The following is a 16,349-nucleotide window of genomic DNA, read 5'->3' as shown; positions in this document are numbered from 1 at the left end:
TCCCCTATAAAATAATCACTTTAAAATAACCAATAAAATATAGTGAAATATGTGATAATGTTGCCTCTCATGCCTTTGCTACAATCCAATTTAGATCCGCTAATGTAATTCAATATAATATTCTCTATAATGACGTTAGCGATGCCAACGCTAACTAAAAACCGATTTTGGATTGAATGGGGTATTATGGGGCATCTTAAAGGACATTGACCCCACCGAGGATAAATATTGGTGTCTTGGTAAATTACTGAAACACCATATGGCTGCGTTTAAGATCGTTTTCCGGAAGCTCCCTCCGTGCCGTGGCTGCAGCAACTTCTATGTTTCTGACTAAACTGGTCAAACTTCGAACTTTACTTGGGTTTTTTGAGGACCAATCAAATTAATATTACCTTAGTCTAAAAGATGAAAGCTTTGCCGAACTGAAGAGAAAACTTTTAAGCTCCTTTCAAAAACAAAAACTTTTTTTGATACTTCAAAGTAAAACGATAAAACTTTAAATTTAAACGATAAGACTTTACATTCCTATTTTTCTTTTCTATCCATAGGGAGGAATATGGACGCTATTAAAGTATTATGTTAATAAAGTGTTTAAGTTTATTTTATCGAATAATAAAATAAAATTGTAATAATTTTTACTTAGTATTGCCTTATTCACAGCATAAGATTAAAGCAATTTCCTTCCGAGTCCATGATTTTGTATAATAATTTACTTATTTTTCTGATGTCAGTGGAGCTCAATCCACATATTATTGAGGATTATTGGAGATCAACTTCCTATTGGACTGACTAGCTTGTTTCTCATTTGCAAATGTTGGCTATCTATTAGAGAGATAACGAGTCATTCACTTTTTGAGCCCAAACCAAAATCTTCATAGCCTTTATTATATTATGTATTATGTATTTGTGAAAATGTAACAGGCAGATGCATCTCCGACCTCATAAAGAATAAATATTCTTGATCAGCATCAATAGTCGAGTCGATATAGCCATGTCCGTCTTCCTGCCTGTCCGTATGTATCAACGCAAGGATATCATAACCTATAAGAGCTACAGAAATTTTAGCTGCAGGTCCTCCTTGTGCCTGTGCAGATCGAGTTTGTTTCCGATAATCGATAACTCACTCCAAGCAATCGATAAAAATCAATATCGACATCCTGTTTTTTGAGCAAATTTTGCTTATATTATGAGCTAGAGTCACCAAACTTGATATGTTGCTTCTAGAATATTATATATATATATATATCAAGTATCCTTCATTTTATATCTAACGCCACCTCCAACCTACCACCGTAGAGTTAATAACCCAATTTATATTGCCCACAAATTTAAGCCACAGTTTTAATGCAATTGATTTTTTAAAAATACGCAAATATATTATGGTACAAAAAGAAATATTGTAGAAAATTTCATTAAGATCGGTAAAGAAACAAAAGTTACGTGTATTGATTACGCACGTGCTAGCAGCAGGCTGCCAAGGTAACTTTTCTTTCAATTTATCTTTATTACTTCAAACGAGCGCGATTCGCGAGCTGCATTTGGTGTTGGAATAAGAGCGTTCAGGGACTCGGCCAAAACCCAAATCATTTATCGTTGACGATTTGGCCCTTAGGCGGATACTAAAGTATAGCCGAAATTTATTATGGTGCAGGCAAATGCTCGCTCATAATTAAGTGAGCGCCAAAGGCATGAAAATCATCCATTAGGAATTTCCGATAATAACATTTTAAGCTCCACAATAATAATTCTTTAAATTTCGTGTCATGAAAATACAATATATTTTGGTGCCTGGAAGAAACACATTCTCTTGCCTGACTGTTTCTACAAGTAAACAAGTCTTAAACGAGGAAAAAAACGACTACAATTTGTGATATTTAAACGATCTATAGACATTAATGAAAGTGCCTTGGAGGGAAAGTAAAATCAGCAATACAATAAAGTCCAATCAAATCAATATTACTTTAGTCAAAACGAACAAAAAGAACTTGAAAGCAAATTCATAAACTCCTTACTGCCTGGATGGGATTTTATTAGAAATATTTCTAACATTGCGAAAAAAAAAAACACATGAAACCTAATTTGATATCATAGTTTACCCAACAGTATTTTCCCAATATTCTATTATGTCGATGAGGAGGAATGATGAAGCCTATTTCAGTATCGGTCATACCTAATGTTAATAGCAGTTTTTTGTTAATATAATTTTAAATTTTATTTAAACGAATATAAAAATAATAATCTTATTATACCTAGTATAGCATTACGCATTCACAGCAAAAGTTAACAGCGATTTCCTCCCAAATCCATAATTGTGTGTAATCATTTATGTATTCGTCTGAAGTTATTAAGATTAGTTTTTCGCTTACATGAATACAAGACCCAGGTTTACGACGAAGCACTTTGATGGTGAATGATTTAGGTTTGCATTTGAAGTGGCCGTACCAGCACTTCTTAGCAATGCACTCAATGGAGCGGATGTAGCGTGGAAAATAATTTAATCCTAGATCAATCCAGTTAATTATTGAGGAACACTCCCAAGGCCGAGTTTTAAATACTTCAGGTTTTCCATGTCCGCCTTCTTCAAAAAAAGCATTCCTTATGTTTATGTCTTTTTTTTTTAATGAGTCCTCTTCCTTCTTTGCAAAGTATGCAAAATGGTTGGTCTCCCAAGCGGGGAAAGTACCTAATGAAACGACGTTATTGTCGGCATAGAATGGTACATCAAAGAGTGATCTCTTAAATCCAAAGTTCGATGCATCCTCTTTTGTTCCTCCTTTCGGTGGCTCAATGCTCATGTAGCGTGGGTTGAAGGCTTGGCCCAATATCATACTCAATGACTTTTTAGAGAGTTCCGCACAATAGTCCTGCTGCACTGTACACAGCAACCCGACAGTGCAGCATAGTTCGCAAAGCCAAAACAGATTGAAGTTTTGGTGGGATACTGTCACTACATTCATTTTGAAGGACAATATTTGCGCACATCTGTGTAAAAAATACATCGTTATAACTATTCAACACATAACCTCGGCCACTTTATTAAAATGGTCCTCCAAGATAAATTTGTTTATATTTGTTTATTAATTTTGTAAGTTCTTACATATGAACCAGCTTGAATTTAAAGTCATCCTTTTACTCTTTAACAAGTACCGCAATAACATTCTAAGCTTAGTATGCAGCTTGCACTATATTTATGCATATCGGTTTTCTGCATCATTTAAAATATTTGTATTAGGATTGTGTCGTTTCGGAACCAGCTAACTTTTGGCGCTTAAGGCTGAAAAAAAGGAACAAAAAATACTTTTTATTCCAAAGTATAAAACCATTTTTTTATTTAAGCACACAGCAAAACAATGAAAATAACACCATTTTTTGTTTGTTTTTTGTTGGCTGTCGTTAAGATTTAACGCAAAAAAGTAAACGCTTAAGATGCTGTACTTGAACCATAATTGTTTTATCGCTACCGACAAGGTTTTAAAAAAAATCCCAGCGCTGTTTTAGCTTAAAATACAGTGAATGCGTTAAAAAAGTGAATAAAAAGATTTAGTAGTATGTAAATACATAGATATGCATGCATTTTCTATACATTGCATTATTTTAAATGAATTCTTGCAATTATATATTGTGGAGCTTCTCGTTAGCCTTCTGAAATTTTAGAAAGAAGAGCAGCAGAAGGAATACGGACAATACAAACACTGAAAAATGCCTTGAAATGCATTTGATAAAAATACTAGAGCTTCCGGGCATGATCGTGCATTATACACAATATTAATTTAATATGTGAATTCTGGTATTTTCAAGACTTTTTCATTAATTTTTTGAAAAAACTTCGGTTCATTCAGTCTCTTGCCTTTTTTCATCCGATAGCTTAAGAAAAAAAATGTTTAATGATGATCGGATGGTAATAAAACAGTGTTTATAAATTTTTTCCGCAAATGTTGACACATTCATCAAGTTTTAATACTCGGACGAAATTTTAATTTAATTCGCACTAACAACCTTTGACCTTTATTTTATGCAATGCAAGGGTGGAAAATCTCAAATGTTTCTTTTTTAAGATAGTTGTAAAAGTTCTTTGAAAGTGATTTTGCAGCCGATCGGATGGGATACAACATATTTTTATTTCATATTAGACTCGAACCAGTAACCGACATAACGTTTAGTTACCGCATCTACCAGACAGCTACATACACCTATTCTGACTAACAAAAGAAATAATAATAAATCCAATTAAAACAAGATTCAGTATAAATATGTTAAACAAGCTTGCTGATTTGACTTCAGTTTTTAAAGTGTTCTTTATTGAGTTCAAATGAGCTTATAGTAGCTTTCATATTCGACTTAGCATAATTATGTTAAAGCTAACATAGTTGGAGAGGGAGAGCGTACCCAGCATAATTATGTTAAAGCTAACATTGTCAGAGAGGAAGAGCGTACTCATGCATATATAGTTGCATTAGCGTGCAGCTATGTACTTCTTGTACAAGTCAATGACTTGCGCCACTAACCATACACCCATACAACCATACAAACAGCGTTTTAATCCTATCAAGATTCATCGCATCGAGTGAGCCCCATGGGTGGGTGTCTGAGACCATTTTACACCTGCTGCACGACTGATAATCGTGACATTACCGGTTCTAAGTATCTGTGGGTACTTGTTCCTAAATCGGTGCAACGATTGCCTCATAATTGCCTCATTCCATTTTTTTGCGGCGAATGTAAACAAGCTCTGGCCGTATTTTTGTCGCCTGTCCAGTTTCATTTGTTAAATAAATATACTCAGTAAAAAAAAAAGTGAAACTAGAAATTTATATCTGGTCAATAATTACAAGATTATACCCATAATTACACGTACTTGGTGGAGCTGAGAAGAAATGTTCGCTTGTATAAAATTATAAAAAGCAGTAAAGATATCCTGAAAAAATTGCAATGAGAAATGTATATCAATTGTCTACAATTATAAGATAATGCAAAGTTTATTACCCACCTGTTAAAGTGAAGTTGAAAAAAGTTTTGAAGAGTGGAGGTATTCTGTAAAAAAATTTTAATTTTATAAATTAATGTCAACTGACCATAACAATAAGAGGATACAATAATTATATGCACTTGTTAAAGTGTAGGAAATGTTCGCTGGCATAAAATAATAAATTTCCTGAATGATTTGAGATATATTGTAAAAATAGAATCTAATAAGAAACTTTAACTGTTACTAATTATAAGAAAATGCATTTAATTATACGCACATTTTGAAGGAAAACAATGGCCGGAGAAATGTAGAATGGTGGGGAGAGGGGGCATTACAGCCGAAATGGGCTGATGAAGGGACACAAAATGAGGGAGACGAGTGTAGGTGATCGTCTCAGGTAGGGCGGATACGGAACCGGGACCCGATCTGGAAAGGTAAAGTGGATTTATAGCGTTTTTTTTTGTTAATTTTGTAAAGGATCTACTGGCCGGAATATGACTCACAGTCTTACCCGGTCCAGCAAGTTTACAAGCCATTTACTAGTGGCTGGGAAGGAGGGTTTAGGGAGAGGGGAAGTGTTTTAAACGTCGCTACCCTTTCTTCAGTCCACCTAGTATTAACGCCTGCGCGTATCCGGAACGATTTAGCTGACCTTCAGCGTTCCTGCCAGGGGTGTCTCAACAAACACGCAAACTACTGCTGGAATTGTTATTATAAGCGACATAATGAAGCCTCGTCTCTCGATACACCACACTTTAGGTTAGGAAAGAAATTGCTATCATATGCGAAGTAATGAAGCCTTTTCTCTCGATAGACTACGCTTTAGGTTACGTCGCCTTTTGCTTTTACCGTGACGGTGTACACTTGGCTGCCTTATGTCACCCGGAAACGGGTTCGTCGATATCGGCCCAGGCAGATCGATATCTCCGCGCGGAAATATCTTCCACCCCCAGGGGGCGGAATCAGAGAAGGGGTTTCTGGCGGTCTCTGTTGTCGTCGGACTCCTCGGCGCGGCCTAGGGACTGGCAGTCGGCCGGGCTGCCTCTGAATTCACGTCCGCCTCCTCGTCGAGCACAGACTACAGGCTAGTGTCCCACCCGTCGATTCCGTCGAACAAGTCCACAATGTCCGCCCACAGCTCGCTATCGGTGGGATCTCGGAGGTACCTGCGGGTAAAACGTCGATCGTTCTCCTCGGCTTAAGAGGCAACGTAGGCGGTACCCTTTTTGCCTCCTCTGACCACTAACGGCGGCATCGCGTCTTCCCTCCCGAACCATGCCTCCTCCATCTCCTTTCGGGAAGTAGTTCCAGGTGCCGGTGCGCGTGTTATGAGTACGAGAGGGGGTATCGCGTCCTCGTCTCTGATCTGTTGCTCCTCTGTGACCATCTGGCAGACGGCAATTGGCGCCCCCCAAGGATCGGAATTTCCACCTGGAGGAGTGGCCACTGCTCCGCAACTACGGTTATCCTTCCCGGGCTGGACCCTCTTGACGCTGCGGTTCTCCAATCGTCTCGGGTTCCGGGCGAGACTTCTTGGGGATCGGTACCGGCGTTCCCTCGACGCTGGGTTGTCGCTGGCTTCCACCTCGTCGGCGCTTACCCCGGGTGGCCGTTTTACGACGGTGACGGTTCCGCCGGCTTTTTCCGCAGGGGCCTTCTCCTGTGCTCACTCCTCCACGTTTTGAGAGGCCAGATCGGGGTCCACTACCCTCCTCGGGGACATTTGGCAGATAGGGTAAAGTAATCCGAGGAAATGAGCTATGCGGGTCTACCTCCAAACAGTGGTTGGCGAAGCGGCGGCGGTTCCTACTGGGGTTTCGCGTGCTACCTCCACCGATGACGACTCGACGTCCGGGGCCGAAGAGGAAATTCTCGTTCCTGCCGACACCATCGTCCCGGATTCTGGCACTGATGTCGTGTGCCCGCCCGTCTCGAGCGGTAGGAATTCCTCCTCGTCCGTTGGATCGTCTATCTCGCTGCGGCTGTTGGGGCTGTCGTTTCAGCGAGGGAGATGACAGCGGGGAAGACGGGGGCTCTTCCGCGTACGGTGGCGAATTCCGCGAAAACGGAGTTTCGACGAACATGCTCGTCACCTCGACGGCCATCAGCATGACCATCCCGTCCAAACGTTCCATTATATTTGTCCGTCGGGAGTACGGATTGTGACGGAACCGGCAAGGCGGCTCTTGCGGCTGTCTTCTACTATAAAAGTCACGCCCCTGGCGAGGGTCGCGCTGGCGGCCTCCTGCGCCAGGTCCGGGGAAAGACTCGGTATTCCCGCTGATTGCGTCCTCGTCCGAAGAGATCCAAATATTTTCTGAGTCCATCTGTAAGTTCAACTTATTCGTTAACTTATCCATTGCTTAGTTATTAATACCCTATCCTCACAGTGCGTCTCACATTCTACTAAGCCTATTCTAGCTACGCTACTAGTGATAGTCTAATCTAAATTACAGGGATTACGCTAGGCGACGAGTGTCACTCTCACTTCGTCCATAGGTCCTGCTTTCTCTTCTTCGTCATCAGTCATCATGCGCATGGTGTTGGGGGATTTGATTTTGACCACTCGATAGGGACCGTCAAATTTGGCGGCGCTGGACAGCTGATGCTGCCGTAACAAGACAATTAAGTTAGGCGTCCACTAAGGTAGCCATCCCACAGTTCATAATAAAAAAAGTTATGGGGTATAAGCATTGTATAGCTAAGTATATAGGCATTGTATTAATATTAAGGGCAGTTAAGGCAAGCCGATATATTGAAGCTAGTTAAGGTCAAGGTGCCCAGTTGGAATTAAGTTTGAATTTAATCGCCGGTCGTCGCATCTGATCGACTGCTCAACACCGTCTTCGAGAGCGCAACTTCAGTTAGGTGGCGAAGAGGTAAAGCTCCAAGGTGAAGTTGAGCCGAGGTAAGCGCCTGCGAGTGTATCGGCACTTTTGCGGTGAAGATCAAAGTGAGTAGACGTGTGTCGAAGAGGACAAAGGGACAAACACAAACCTCAACGGGTAGCGGAGCGCTAGTACACCAGACAGTACGGCAGAGTAGGGTAGTGCGTAATAATTACAAGGAAGAAAATGTGAAAAAAATGATGCTTATAAAGAATGTCTGCTAATTCTTTTCATTTCCTATTAACCTAAACTCGGGAGCCGTGGCTAGCCGGTGCTCAACATAACCCTTTTTCTAACCTAAAGCGAAGTCTATTGAGAGCCGATAACATGCTAACAATCCCAGCAGTAGTTTGCGTGTGTGTTAAGACGAACTCTGGCAGGAACCGCTGAAGGTCAGATAGGTCGTTCCGGATACGCACATGCGTTAATACTAGGAGGACTAAAGACAGTGTAGCGACATTTACAACACTTCCTATCGATACTTCTTATCGATGTTGTGGTTCGTTTTGGATTGTGTTGTGTAGGTCTGTTTTGCTACAGAAGAAGCTTATTGATATCGATTGGGCGGACTGCGGGCCAGAGATGGGACAACACCCAGAGAACCGATGAGCCAGCTGGCGCGGTCCAAAAAGAAGCGAGCAGTTCTGCCACAACATGGCGCCCAAATTTGAATAAGCACACGGCTTCTTTGAAGTCGGTATGTGAATCAAAAAAATAAATAAAAATATCAATACAGGTACAGAGAAACGTCTCACTTGGCTTTAGGACCCACATAGCTGATGTCTTATTTGGCACGAGTCAGCCAGGGATTCGTGATATTCAGCCAGAATATCCGTGAGCATGGGAAGTTTTTCTTGTCGTAAGTGCTGGCGGTAAGTCACGTATGCGACTGTCCATCGTAACCAGGTAGTCGCCAAAATAACCTATAATAAATTGTGATATAAGGGTAGGTTTTCTAAGAGTTTGTTTATTGTTTTTATTTGTTTTGTCTCACTCTCTGTTGACGTTTGTTATGTGCTGGCCGTAGATATATGAGCTTTGGAGCCTGGTGACCCAGGATTCGATCCTGCACCGCACCTGTCACACAGCATGCCCCAAGGGGTCAGAAATGAGACAGAAACCAAATTGACTTCAATGTAGCGTTCCATGGATGCCGTTTGTCAGTTTGACCGAGCATTTGACGAATGCTTAAATGTTGTCCACTGCCCACAAGCTAGCCTGTGTTAGGTTAGGTGTTTGTCTTCTCCCCACCGAAGTATATAAAAATTAAGAAAAACTTAAAAAAATAATATTTGGGACTTATTTCTGTGGTCGACATTTTATTTATTCTTCTTTTGTTCGTGGGTTTTTATTTATTTAAGAGGATAGGACTACAGTGGTCGTAAGAGATTAGTATGGCTGAGAAACAGGTGTCGGACTTGGCTCCTGACGCTGACGGAGCGTCGGCACTGCCACCTACGCGCCCGTCAGGAGGTAAAGTGCGAACGCTAATAAATTTCCGGGAATTTTCTGAGAAACAGGTCCAGGCGGAGGGTCATCTGGTAGACATAAAGTTCCCAAAAAACCGACGAAGAAGTCAATGCTCACATCTGCAGCAAACGCAGCGATAGCTCAATCCCACCAGACATATCTGCATGCCCTGCCTTCAGCGAGTCCATCCGCGAGGAGATGTGAACAGGCTTCATAAAAATTATGGAGGGCGTCATTGATGTTCCAAGGAGCCACGCCGAAGAGCCTAACATTGCGCCGATGCCGTCGATACCCATCATGCCAGGACCGCGAACAGGCGCCATCCCAAAATAGCGAGAAGGTATCCAGAGCGAGGCATTTTCGCCGCCGGTGAGTGAACATCTTAAAAAAATAATGATTTTTATCTGCCCCTACCGGAAATAGCGAGCCTAATTTGGGATTGATTTCTGGGAAGCATTTAACTTATCCTCATTTGGGCTCCGAGAAGCTAAACTCCACAGAACATCAAGGGGAAAGGCTCTTGGCATTGTCGATGACGCACTATGCGGAAGAGGAAGAACTCGAAATTGAGCCGGATTCCTGGAAGTTGTCTAGGGAAAAAAGCATAGAGTTGGAGGCGGCAAAGCGGGAGTTTGAACACTAGCGACTATGTGGAAGGTGCCCAACCATTCAAAGATAGACCCTACCCGCTATCGCCAGCGATGCAGAAAGTAGTGGCTGATGAAGCGGACAGCTGCTACCCCAGCTGCTACCCCATTCAGTTGCGCAGTTGCATATAACTTTGGTTTTTCTTAACCGATCATTGTGAAATTTTCTACAGTATATATTATTGTACCATAGAATATTTCTGTATTCTGAAAAAGTCAATTGCATTTAAATTGTGGCTTAAATTAGTTGGCAATAAAAGTTGGGTTATTAACTTGATTTATAGCTCTGGGGTGGTATCGGAAGGGGGCGATAGGTATGAAATCAAAGATACTTGAAATATCTATACAATTCTAGAAGCAACATATCATTTTTGATGGCTCTAGCTCTTATTATTTACAAAAATTGCCCAAAAACAGGATATCGATATCGATTTTTATCGATTGCTTGGAAACGAAGTAAGTTATCGATTATCGGAAACAAACTCGACCTGCGCGGGAGCTAGGAGCATCTACATCTCAAGACTCTAGCTCTTATAGGTTTTGAGATCCTTGCGTTCATAAATGCGGACGGGCGGACGGACGGACGGACGGACGGACGGACAGACAGACGGACATGGCTAGATCGACTCGGTTATTGATGCTGATCAAGAATATATATACTTTATGGGGTCGGAGAAGCTTCCTTCTGCCTGTTACATACAGTTGGCTTTCGCACAAATACAATATACCCTTGTACCCATTTTTAATGGGTTCAGGGTATAAAAATTGCGCCAAGTTTGTATTGAGTGACGAGGTTGCACAAGCCGTTGAACAGTGGAAGTCCGCTCTGACCACGAATTTTTCCAAGCCCTGCTTTGTACAGAGCGATGCGTCTCATGATCAGGAACGACCCATAGCTTTTCAGCCAATTTCAGCCGTCCCTGAAAAGGAGTGCATTGCGTCGATACTGTCCAATAAAAAGTTTAGACCGCATATAGAAGGGATGACCACGCAAGCTTAAAATGGCTGATGTTCATGAAGGACCTAAGAGGGAGATCACCTCGTTGGTCATTGCAACTGCAAGGCTACGACCTTACCACCGAGCACCGTAACGGCAGTGAGAATGGGTAGCCGACACTCTATCGCGCAGTGTCAAAGCTATGGGCAAGGTTTCAGAAGGTCTCGAATTTGAGACCCCCGAGCTCGATTCAGCGGAATATCAGGCGTTGCTCAAACAGGTACATTCGAATCAGGACAAACTACCAGACCTGTAGGTTGAGGGGGGTCCGTCCACCTAGAAGACGTGTTAGAAGGCACCGTGTCGAAGCTGTGGGTGCCAAGCTCTTTGACAGCCGGCTTAATAGCGAAGGCTCGTGTAGATGAGATGTAGATGAGCCCAAGGGGGTGTCGTAAAAACACTCGAGACCTTACGTCGGCAGTCTTACAGACCCGGCATGGCTAGTCAGATAAAGGATTAGGGAAAGACAGTGCGTGACATGTAAGGAAATCAAGGCACCGAACTTCACATGCAAATGGGTCAAAATTCACTTTCTTGAAAGCGATGCGAGAGGCTACGGCTCAACGTAGAGGAATTTTTGCTCGGCGAGCTCTTCTATAAGTTTGGAGTACCCGAAGTCATTCACTCTGACAATGCAGTACACTTCATATCAGGTACTTACCGAAACATGCTCGCAGCTTTCGACATCTCGCTTATGCGCACTGCAGTTTACGCGCCACTGAGCAATGCAAGCGAGCAAGTTGATCGTACAGTGTTTTCGGCAATTAGGGTGTATCTGGAGCAAGATCTCGGCGAGTGGAACCTCTACCTTCCAGAAAAATAAGTGTCCATACGCAACGCCATACACACGCAGACAGGGGTGGCTTCGACTACTAAACTACTCGTACTTGCTAGAAGACTTGCAAGGAAAGCCCCTAGGAGTGTTTCATGCCAAGGATATACAAGTATAGAACAAGGTCGTGGTGTGCCCCACGTTGGGCGCGGCTCAGCTTAAGGAAAGGGGTAGGACGGCCAGGCTGGGCGCAGGCAGAGGCTGGAGATCCGAATTCGAGCCCATTGCTCCCAATATTCCAGTCAACAACTTTGCGTTGTTGGGAATCTTTCGGCGATGTTGCGACTAAAGTCTATCGATGTATCTGTGCGGTCCCTAAACACCTTAGCGCGCCCCAAATTTTGTAGGGGTGGCAACGCCCAGCTCAGGAGAGAGAGAGAGAGAGTATATGTATATTGCCCGCCAGATTACCTTGTAGGGTAATGAGCGGAACGCATGCCCCTTCTAATGTCCTACAACTGGACTGTTGACCTAAAAGTGCAGGTGTCCATATGGGCAGCAACGGTGGCCACAGGGAGTTCGAATTTGTGAGCGGTTAACGGCGGGTGTGCCATGCTCGCAAGCTAATTAAAGTTTTCTTTGTATGCCGGCCATAAGTCATCGGTCTTACTGTTATAAAATTAAAGTTTATGTTTAATCTCGACAACGGGTGTGCTAAATTACAAGGCGAAATTTATTAAGCGCAAACATATTGAAAAAATTACAGGGTCCAAATAGCACCTAAAACTAATAGAACATAATATCGTAAGCATTAAAACGACGAAATCAAAACTCTGAGAGTCACCTCAGCAATTTGGAGGACGCACAGCAACTTAATCCCAAATGTTATTGCATCCGCCTATTAAATATAAAAGTTACAAATTTGGTACTTGGGCAAATAATACACACGTACATACATACCCTCAATTATCCTTTTCTATCGCCCTTACCACACCCAAAGAGCTCTATAGGTAGGGTAAGGTAGATTGAGGCGATTTAATATGTCACTTACCTGCTGCACGACTGATTATAGTATCATACCAAGTTATAGGTTTATTTGCATGGGTACTTGTTGCTCAATTGGTACAACGATAACCTTATAATTGACCTTATCTATTGCAATAACCTCTGGCCATACTTTCATCGCCTGTTCAGTTTAGTGTTACAAACAAATGTATACCTTAAACAAATTAAAATTATAGAAACTAATATCAATTATTATAATTATAAGATGATGCCAAGAATAATACGCACCCACTGAAGTGAGAGAAGGTCCACTTGCATAAAATTATAAATTAATAACAATAAGAAAATACAAATAATAAGATGCACCTGTTAAAGTGTAAGGAATGTCAGCTAGCATAAAATGATAAATAGCTGGGTGGAGTAATCCTGCAAAAATGCATTAAGAAATAAGACTAATTGTCAATAATTATAAATATATGAAAATAATTATTTGCGCCTGTTGAAAAAGAGAGAAAATGTCCGCCTAAGTTTCCATTGATAGGGAGAGGAGCATGAGAGCCGACACGGGCTGATGAAAACTATCTAATGGCCAAAATGAGGTAGACGAGATCAGGTGATCGTCTCAGGTAGGGCGAGTACGGGCATTACATTACATATATTTACATTATTAACAAATTGGTTCTCTATTACGATCTTATAATCCTTTTGTACTAAACTGTTCAACTTGTGCCTATAAACTAGATTTAGAATGTTAATAGATATCTGCATATGTGGGCCCTATTTTTCGTGTCTGTTTCTTATTTATGTTGCATTTTAAAAGAGTACCGCTTGGGGTAATTTTCTAATATTGTCGTTTGCTCAAAGTTCGGGGTGTGGCCGCTCTCAATCTAGTTTGTTACAGAGCAGCTTTTTGTATGGTTGTTTGATGTCTCAGCTTCCTGTATGGTTTGTGTGGCGATATTCGTGTATCCAATTTTAATTTTTTTATATGCTTTGTTACACATTTTCTTCTTGTCAACACTACAGGATATTTTGTATGTTACATTCATTTATTTATTATTGTTGAATAATTTCCTAGAGGTAATAACTGAAAAAAAACTTCATGGATTCAGGCCACACTACCAATTAGCTTACGCTTCGGGAACTCTGCCTCGGATATCACTCGGTATTTAACTTCTCTCTTATCCGGGGCCAAATAGTTGGAATCCGCCTTTAAAAGCTTTCCTCAGGCGGTCATCGGCTGCACGAATGAGGCAAAATGCAGCGCAGACAGCCGGTACCCCGATGCCCTTCCCAGACATTGTCGCAACGCTTTGCCATTCATTCGCGCTCAACCTCCGGATTGCCAACACTTTTGCTGGGTCTGTTCGGATAGCCTCGCTGCTCACCACGAGTCTTAGGTATACCACCGCATTCCGAAAGAATATTTCTTTTTATTCAGTCTCAGGTTGGCCTCTTTCATCGGGACGCTTCTCCTCCTTTGTTGTGCCTATGATGACATTATCTTCTATTTACGCTAATGCAGGGATGCAATCGCCGGCCCTTTGGAAAGGGACACAACCGAAGTATAAGCTAAAAGGCATCGCTTGCCACTGATACAAGCCTCTGCTTAGCACATTTGCCACTTCCAGGTCTTTTTCTTTACTAGAACGATTAGCGGGCTGTGCGGGATGGATCAATTGCACTTATTCGGATCAGTTCTTCCAAGTGCTCGTCGACATCTTGTTGTATCGTCAGGAGTCTTTGGTACCTTTGCTTCACTAAATTGTCCTCTTTTTCACAGTGGTTGCATTCGTGGCGCTGTTTAGTTAGTGCTTCCGATTCCTGATCGAGCATCTTATTGGCGCTTTTCTGAGTCGCATCGTTAACGATCCGGGGATTTCTCCACTGGAGGCCCCCCCGACCGAAATAGAGCGTAATGGAGTAGTACCTCTTAATTACCTTAAGGCGCCTTTCCGATTCGGGGTGTTTTGTTATCGCCTTGGGTTCCGCGGATTACGCGAATCCTGCCTCTAATTCAGCCAACCGAGTCCATAGCTCTGTTTGGAAACTAAGTTGGCCGGTCCCTGTCACAAATCCTCGACAGGATCCTGAGTGAAATCAAGAATAACATTTAATGTGACAAAGAATGTTATGTTAACTTTAGTGGAACAAGTCCTGTTCCAGCGATTTCAAGTGGAGTTCTTTCGAATATGTCACAAAAACTCGTCCTTCGCGACCACGACGTGATTTTTAAACCCTGAACCCATTGAAAATGGGTATAAAGGGTATATTGTATTTGTGCAAAATGCTAATGTATGTAGCAGGCAGAAGGAAGCATCTCCGACCCCATAAAGTATATATGTATATTCTTGATCAGCACCAATAGCCGAGTCGATCTAGCTATGTCCGTCTGCCTGTCCGTCCGTCGGTATGTATGAACGCAAGGATCTCAGAACCTATAAGAGCTAGAGACTTGAAATTTTAGATTTAGGTGCTCCTAGTGCCTGCGCAGATCGAGTTTGTTTCCGATAATCGATAACTTACTTCGTTTCAAAGCAATCGATATAAATCGATATCGACATCCTGTTTTTTGAGCAAATTGAGTAAATAATAAGAGCTAGAGTCACCAAACATGATATGTTGCTTCAAGAATATTATATATATGTCAAGTATCTTTTATTTTATACCTATCGCCACCTCCCCGCTACCACCACAGAGCTATAAATCAAGTTAATAACCCAACTTTTATTGCCAACCAATTTAAGCAACAATTTAAATGCAATTGACTTTTTCAGAATACACAAATGTTCTATGATACAATAAGATATACTGTAGAAAATTTCATAAAGATCGGTTAAGAAAAAACCAAAGTTATATGCAACTGCACAATTGAATGGGGCAGCAGCAAGAATTTCTGTATAAATGTACACACACACATTTATGCGCGTCTGCATAGCATTCTAACAGCATGGTAATTGCGACTTTTTTCTGTAATGCTATTTTAGTTCGTTTTTTTATCATAAGTACTTAATTATTGGTGTGGCTGGTGAATAGAGGCATAGCAATTGGTGTGGTCTGTCGCGAGTTCGAGCCCTACTGGTGAAAGTATTTTTACTGGTGTGGCAGTTGAGTAGAGACGACGCTTGTAATGCGGTCAATTTCGAGTTCGAACCCTGCCAGGGGATCCTTTTTTTTTCAATTTATTTGGTGTTGGATTGGATATTCCATAGTCGGAAGCTCCCGAATAGAACCTCTTACTTGTTTCTATTGTTTTCTTGCGTTTATAAAATTTTCTCGTATAGAACTCCGTCGCAGTCAAACACACACACACCCTCTTGCATCGAAAAAATGAATGCAAAAATGAACGCATTGTATTACGCGTTATTATACAGCGGCTCAATAATAAGAAAACTGTTTGGTGCAGTTAAGTGCTAAACACAAACATTCCCGCATTCAAAAAAAACGCCAACCAAGTGCACACACGCACACACATTGCTGTTCGGTGCTCTAGAGCTAACAATATGTTACACACAAACTTATATGTGCTCGAAACTACCGGCACTGCATTTTGCCTCCGTACAAAACGTATGCACCTTTGCTAAAATTACTTCCAACAGGGCCA

General features: G+C 41.7%; 1 protein-coding gene across 1 annotated transcript; it reads right to left on the bottom strand.

Moving 5' to 3' along the window:
* Positions 1-2,249: 2,249 nt before the first annotated feature.
* LOC115763956 (protein trunk) lies at positions 2,250-2,971 on the bottom strand. Its single transcript, XM_030706746.1, has one exon. It carries the CDS (start codon positions 2,955-2,957, stop codon positions 2,250-2,252), a length of 708 nt encoding a protein of 235 aa, XP_030562606.1. The 5' UTR covers positions 2,958-2,971.
* Positions 2,972-16,349: the final 13,378 nt, after the last annotated feature.

This window comes from Drosophila novamexicana, unplaced genomic scaffold (genome assembly GCF_003285875.2).
Source record: "Drosophila novamexicana strain 15010-1031.04,08,12 unplaced genomic scaffold, DnovRS2.1 tig00000796-arrow-arrow-pilon, whole genome shotgun sequence".
Classification (NCBI taxonomy): domain Eukaryota; kingdom Metazoa; phylum Arthropoda; class Insecta; order Diptera; family Drosophilidae; genus Drosophila; species Drosophila novamexicana.
Note: the sequence above shows the minus strand (reverse complement) of the source record. Positions and strands in the feature narration are given on the sequence as shown.

Coding starts and splice junctions, on each gene's coding strand:
- LOC115763956 (XM_030706746.1), bottom strand. CDS start 2,957: ATGAATGTAGTGACAGTATCCCACCAAAACTTCAATCTGTTTTGGCTT.